General features: G+C 49.1%; 1 protein-coding gene across 1 annotated transcript in view; it reads left to right on the forward strand.

Moving 5' to 3' along the window:
* The window catches only part of MXRA7 (matrix remodeling associated 7), a 31,179-nt gene extending 25,577 nt beyond the window's left edge, over positions 1–5,602 (forward strand). The window contains exon 4 of the mRNA XM_064270691.1: positions 3,315–5,602. Coding sequence (XP_064126761.1) covers positions 3,315–3,429 — 115 coding nt within the window. The 3' untranslated portion in view covers positions 3,430–5,602. The remainder of the gene's footprint in view (positions 1–3,314) is intronic.
* Positions 5,603–6,000: the final 398 nt, after the last annotated feature.

Raw genomic sequence — 6,000 nt, forward strand, 5'->3', positions numbered from 1 at the left:
CAGGTGCCTGCATGCTGTCTGCTCACAGAGCACACAGTGGTTTGTTTCCCTTTATGCCTTTTTAGAAGGGGGGGCGCCCTGCTGGCCTCACCCCGGAAGCACACATCGCGGGGTGCCAGTATCCACAGAGGGGACAAACCGCAGCAACAGGACTAGGAATTGAGCTAGAGGGATAGAAACATCTCCAGGACAACCACGCAGCCATAGATCAGAAATGCTGACTCTTGAGTGCAGCTGGTGGGCTGTTGAGGGTCCGTGCAGGGTCGAGGGGAGCTTGTCAGCTCTGGCCAACATTGTTGAACAGACTATCTTGCTGCAAGAGATGAGAAGCAAAGTGCCATGTGTGGAGAAACCCACACATCTGGTGTGGCTTCTGCAATTCCAGACATTCTCCTTCCCCCTCACCCCCATCCTCCTCCCCATGCTACCTGAAAGCTGGAATGAGTACGAGTTACCTTTCTCTCATTTCTCTTTACAGAACTGAAGAATAATGAAGTTACCCCTAGCCTCCTCCTAAGGCCTTTTCCTTTTGGCATCTTAAAAGCTTGAGAGATAAAGCAGAAGCCCCCATCGAGGAGCTCAGGCAGGCTCCGGGGTGTATCTGGCCTCCACAGATCTGCTGAGACAGAGACCCGCAGTCAGGAATCTCCCCTGGGCCAGTAGGGTCCTGCAGAATGCCTTTGGCTCTGCTCTGTGTAAGATGGAGGGTTGTAAGAGTTTTATCTCAGACCCTGGACTTATATTTTTCTCACCACTTAATCTTGCTCTCCATATGCCCTCCACACCTTAAACCAGCTGCCATCAAGGCAACTCTGACTCACGGCGACCCCATGTGTGTCAGAGGAGAACTGTGCTCCATGGGGTTTTCAGTGGCTGATTTTTCAGAAGTAGATCACCAGGCCTTTCTTCTGAGGTGTCTCTGGGGTAGCAGCAGAGCACACTCACCACCTGCACCACTCAGGGACTCCCTTCACACCTTAGAGATCACCAGTATCAGCTACTTCAACGTTTTAAAATCAGAAGATAGTTTCATCCCAGCCCCTCCCACATTTCCTTTGACAGACAATGAAGTAGAGATCCCCTGGGCTCGCTGATGCAGTGGGGATGGTCACCCTCCACCTGTCCCTCGGGGGCTCACGTGGTCCCACTTCCCTCCTCTCTAGCTGGCCCGGTCTTCTGGGGGTGAGAGATACCATACTGATGGCTGGGCACCGAAGAGCAGGGCCAGGTGTTGACTTTGACCATGGCCCTTAGTGTTCCCTTAAATGAGGCTTGAACCCAGTCCTCTGGTTGCGAAAAGGCCTTTCCACTGATGTCCTTACCAGCTCAGCTGAATCTCCACCTTAACTCCGGCGGAAGCGATAATAATAGTGTTAATTTAAGATGGGTTTCTTGACTACGCCTTTTCCTAGAAGGTTTCATAGGTGAGTTAGAACTTCAGCAGATAATCAGATCAGCCACAGATTAGTTTCTTGGAATTTTATATTTGACAGTATTAGATTGGTTGGTAAGCTTCTTTTCCATTTAACTGAAGGCCTGGAAATGTTCGATGTCAACCCCTAGGGCATGTGACATTCCCAGTGATCTTCTCAGGGCCTAATACCACACAGTCAACGCCTTCGACACAGAGCCACGTGACAAATAGAAGTTGTACTCTTGTGACCACACATGGCCCCAAAGAGAAATAGCAATGTCCTTGTCCAGGCCGGAGACTACCTGATGCCACACATAGGTGACTCCTCAGGTTTGTCACAGGCACCCAGGCTTATCGACTCCCATGAACGCACATGGCTCGGATCTGTGCATTCAGCCTCGTTGAGTCCAATAAACTTTGAATAGCTGATTTCGGTTACTGTGTGTTTCTTCAGTTCTGGTTTGTTTTTGTTTCCTTTTTTAATCTCTTTTGAATCTGTTAAAATTTGAGCTCTTGTTCATTTTGATGCCTGTGAGTGCTGTGGAGGATGAAGTTATGTGCTCACTCTTAAAACACGCAACCGCCACAGCCAGTCCAGATGGTGTGTGTTCGCCGAGGGAGAACACAGCTGGGTTGTGGTTCCATCTTTGCCGCACAGCCCCTGTGGGGCAGGGTTCCATGTACTCACCTCAGGCTCCCCTTCTGCAGACAGGAAAACTGGCTGTAGAGGCAACCTGCCCAGAGCGACAGAGAGACTGAGAATGGGGAGTTGAGTATGTCAACTTCTAGATGCTGCTGTAGTCAGAAAACCAGCTTTTTTCTGGATGAAAGACATGGGGCGGAGGTAGCTGGGGCTATAGCAGAAGGAATATGTTGGAAAACAGCCAGACTTTGAGACTAGCCTTATGTTGGATGTTGGCCTGGAAGCTGCATCAAAGTCCTGCACTCTGGTGACCTACAGTGACTAGCGGCGGCCTGCAGCTTTGTGCACGTTCTGTGAAGGTGGCCTGTGCCCAGCGGTGGCGGGAACTGCAATAGTGAGCAAGAGCCGGGATGAGATGCCCAGCCATGCGGACAAGCACAGGCCACAAGCACAACAAACGAGCACCATACTGTTCCCTAGTTTGTACTACAGAATTTCAACCGTCTTTCCGTGTTTATGCTCAGGGGTGTTGTCCTGTGCTGGTCAGATGGCTGTGGGTGAGCCTTATAAAGATAACAGAATGTTGCTCCCAGCCACAGCCTACGTGGGGGAAATATTAAGGTTGGTCTTCAGCCACGCCTGTTAGCTGGTGAGAGTGGACAGGGCCCTGCTGGCCAGAGGGTGCCTGAGCACATAAGAAAAGGGCATCCCCTCCCGAAACCTCGCAGGCTGGATTCAGCCCACCCTCACCCTTGGCCAGGCACCCTTGTGTACGCATCCACGTTCTCCCCTCTTTCCCAGCCAGTAGTGTGGGTTTTCTTCTGCTTTTTAAACAAGGCTGTTTCTGACATACTGCTTCATCGGATCTCAAGCCACTTAATGGAACCTGTCTTCTTTCTCATGGCCTCATTTTGTGACGTGCAGTCAACATTAACAGGAGACTTAAGGGCAGACTGAAGCACAGAAAACCAAAGTGAGACTTGGGGTCCCCAAACCTCCAGGGTAAACTGATACTGAGAACCCCAGTTTTTAGAACCCTGTAAGAAGACGAGTCTGTTAGACCAAACCAGCTCCTATGTTTCAAGTGGGCTTTGTTTGATTTTCTTATTATTCTTTGATGTTCTCTTAGTTTTCTTCTTAATCCGAAAAGCAACCACAGCCATAGATGAGCGGGGAGAGCCCGCCTCTCCTGGTTGCACAGTCTCTCCACCTTGGGTCAGGAGCGTCTTCTTCCTCTTTGTCCTTTCTTCTTGACAGAGTTCAGAAAGAACAGCTGGCTGCCATCTTCAAGCTTATGGAGGACAACAAGGAGACATTCGGAGAGATGTCGGACGGGGACGTCCAGGAGCAGCTCAGACTCTATGACATGTAGGCCCGTCACCGCGCTCCATGCAGCCGCCACCACTGCCTAGCAAGACATCCATGACCCACCGCGCCGTGACTCTGTCCTGACCCTTGGCCCACTTGTTATTTCCAGACTTTTGTAGGCTTACTCTTATTTTATATACACGTATGTAGAGGTATATTAGATACAGACTTGATAGAGTTTTTGCAATTTCTATATCATTTTCTAGGACTCAGAATTGTTTTCTGCAGAGGAGAAAATCCCTGGTTCCTTTGGCTTCTGCCTGCAGGTGGGGTTCCAGCTGTCATAGGGGAAGCCCTCTGGGCTGTCTTGGGAGCGAAATTAAATCTGCCCTGCTGTCCCAGGGCAGGCAGCAGCCTTGGGGCTGGCTTGAAGGCACACAGCATGGAAAGAATTCAGGGGTTGGGGAAGCTGGGAGCCCTGGTGGCACAGTGGTTAAGAGCTTGGCTGCCAACCAAATGGTTGGCAGTTCAAATCCACTAGCTGCTCCTTGGAAACTCTATGGGGCGGTTCTACTCTGTCCTATAGGGTTGCTATGAGTCGGAACTGACTGGATGGCAGTGGGTTTGGTTTTGGATTTTCGTGGGGCAGATGAGTACCAGGTCCTGCAGCATGAGGATCCAGCCTAGTAACACTGCATGCTCATTCTGCCTTAGAGGGATTTCTGGAAGCTTCTGTGATTGTCAGAAAGCAAGCAGTAGGAGAGCATTCTTTTAGCAAGAAGTCTAATTCAGAGACTCAACTTCCATCCTGTAATAAACAGTGGTATCAGAGTTTGGATCCTTTAAGGGCTCTCTCATTTAAGCAGGAGACTTGCTTTAAACATAATTAAGCCAGAAGTGTTTGAGTGCTCAGAATGCTCTTAGAAGAACTAGGCCAGACACTGCAGACAGAAAAAGACGAGACACATCAAGCCTTGATGTTAGGTGCCATCAAGTTGATTCCAACTCATGGTGACCCCGCGTGACCCCAGAGCAGAACTGCCCCGTAGGCTTTCCTAGGCTGTCATCTTTATGAGAGCACATTGTCAGGTCTTTCTCCTGCAAAGCACCTGGTGGGTTCACAGTGCCGACCTTTCAATTAGCAGCTGAGCGCTTAGCCATTGTGCCACCAGGGCTCCTATATGAAATGTCTAGAATAGGTAGATCCATTAGGACCAAAGGGGATTAGTGGTAACCAGTGGGTAGGGGGAACAGGGAATGGGAATAAAAAGTTTCCAGTTTGGAACAAGAGGAGAACGGGTTGTTGTTGTCAGGTGCCGTCTAGTTGATGGCAACTCGTATTGACCCTGTGTGACAGAGCAGAACCCCCAATAGCGTTTCTGAGGCTGTAATCTTACAGGAGCAGATCGCCAGGTCTTTTTCCCCTTGAAGCGACTGGTGGGTTCAAATCGTCAGCTCTCAGTTGGCGCCTAATCGTTACGCCACCAGAGCTTCTATATTAGGTCTAGGTTGGCAGCCGTAGCTCGCTGTAGCTCTTAGCCACTGCGCCACCAGGACTCCATATTAGGTCTTAGAGATATGTACAAGGAATAGAGAACCTTGCCAGTCGGCATTCGATAAAATACTCTTCATAGAACAGTGCCTGGGACACGATAGGGGCTCAGTAAGTGTCTGTAGAAGGAGCCCTGGTGGCACAGCATTTCAGCACTCGGCTGCTAACTAAAAGGTCAGCAGTTTGAATCCACCAGCCAATCTATGGGAGAAAGTTGTGGCAGTCTGCTTCCATAAAGATTACAGCCTCGGAAACCCTATGAGACAGTTCTACTCTGTCCTGTAGGGTTGCTATGAGTCAGAATCTACTCAGCGTCAATGGGGTTTTGAAGTGTCTGTGAGTGAGTGTGTGTACGACCTGTTTCTGATCATCACCTTGGCAGAAAACCCCACAGTTCTTGAGAAAACTGACTTGGGGGGTATGCTATAGAGAGACCCTCTGGAAGTTGTTGTCAATGGTAAATGTTTTTATTTGCTGAAATAAAACTGAAGCAACGGAGAGTTGAAGAAAACAGTGGCACTTACACCTCTCAGGCTCGTCATCAGAGGAAGGACACAGTTAACTTACTTCCGTCATCTCTTGCTAGAAGTTTCTCCTGGCCCCTCTCTTCCCCTCTGTTGTCAGAGGTCCTTTTGGTTCTTTGCTGACGATGCAGTAGGAGGTTCTGTCTGTTATATCCAAACGTCAGTGCTTTTTTCTTTTATTTTTATCATTGTTGTCAATGATTTATTTCTTTACTTATTTTTGTCTTTTTTTTTTTTAATCAATGCTTTATTTTATGATTTGACAATTGTTTATTCCATTTCCCAAGTGCCAGGGATTTCCTTCCCAAACCACCAAACCACCCTTTGCCGTAGAGTTGATTCTAACGCCTAGCAAGGCCTGGTGGTACAGCGATTAAGCATTCAACTTCTAACTGAAAGGTGGGCGGTTGGAGCCCACCAGCTGCGCCGTGGGAGAAAAGACCTGGCGATCTGCTCCAGTAAAGATTACAGCCTAGGAAACCCTATGGGGCAGTTCTACTCTGTCCTATAGGGTTGCTATGAGTCAGAATCCACTCAGCACAGAACAACCACCTCTCCT

This window comes from Loxodonta africana, chromosome 18 (genome assembly GCF_030014295.1).
Source record: "Loxodonta africana isolate mLoxAfr1 chromosome 18, mLoxAfr1.hap2, whole genome shotgun sequence".
NCBI lineage: Eukaryota > Metazoa > Chordata > Mammalia > Proboscidea > Elephantidae > Loxodonta > Loxodonta africana.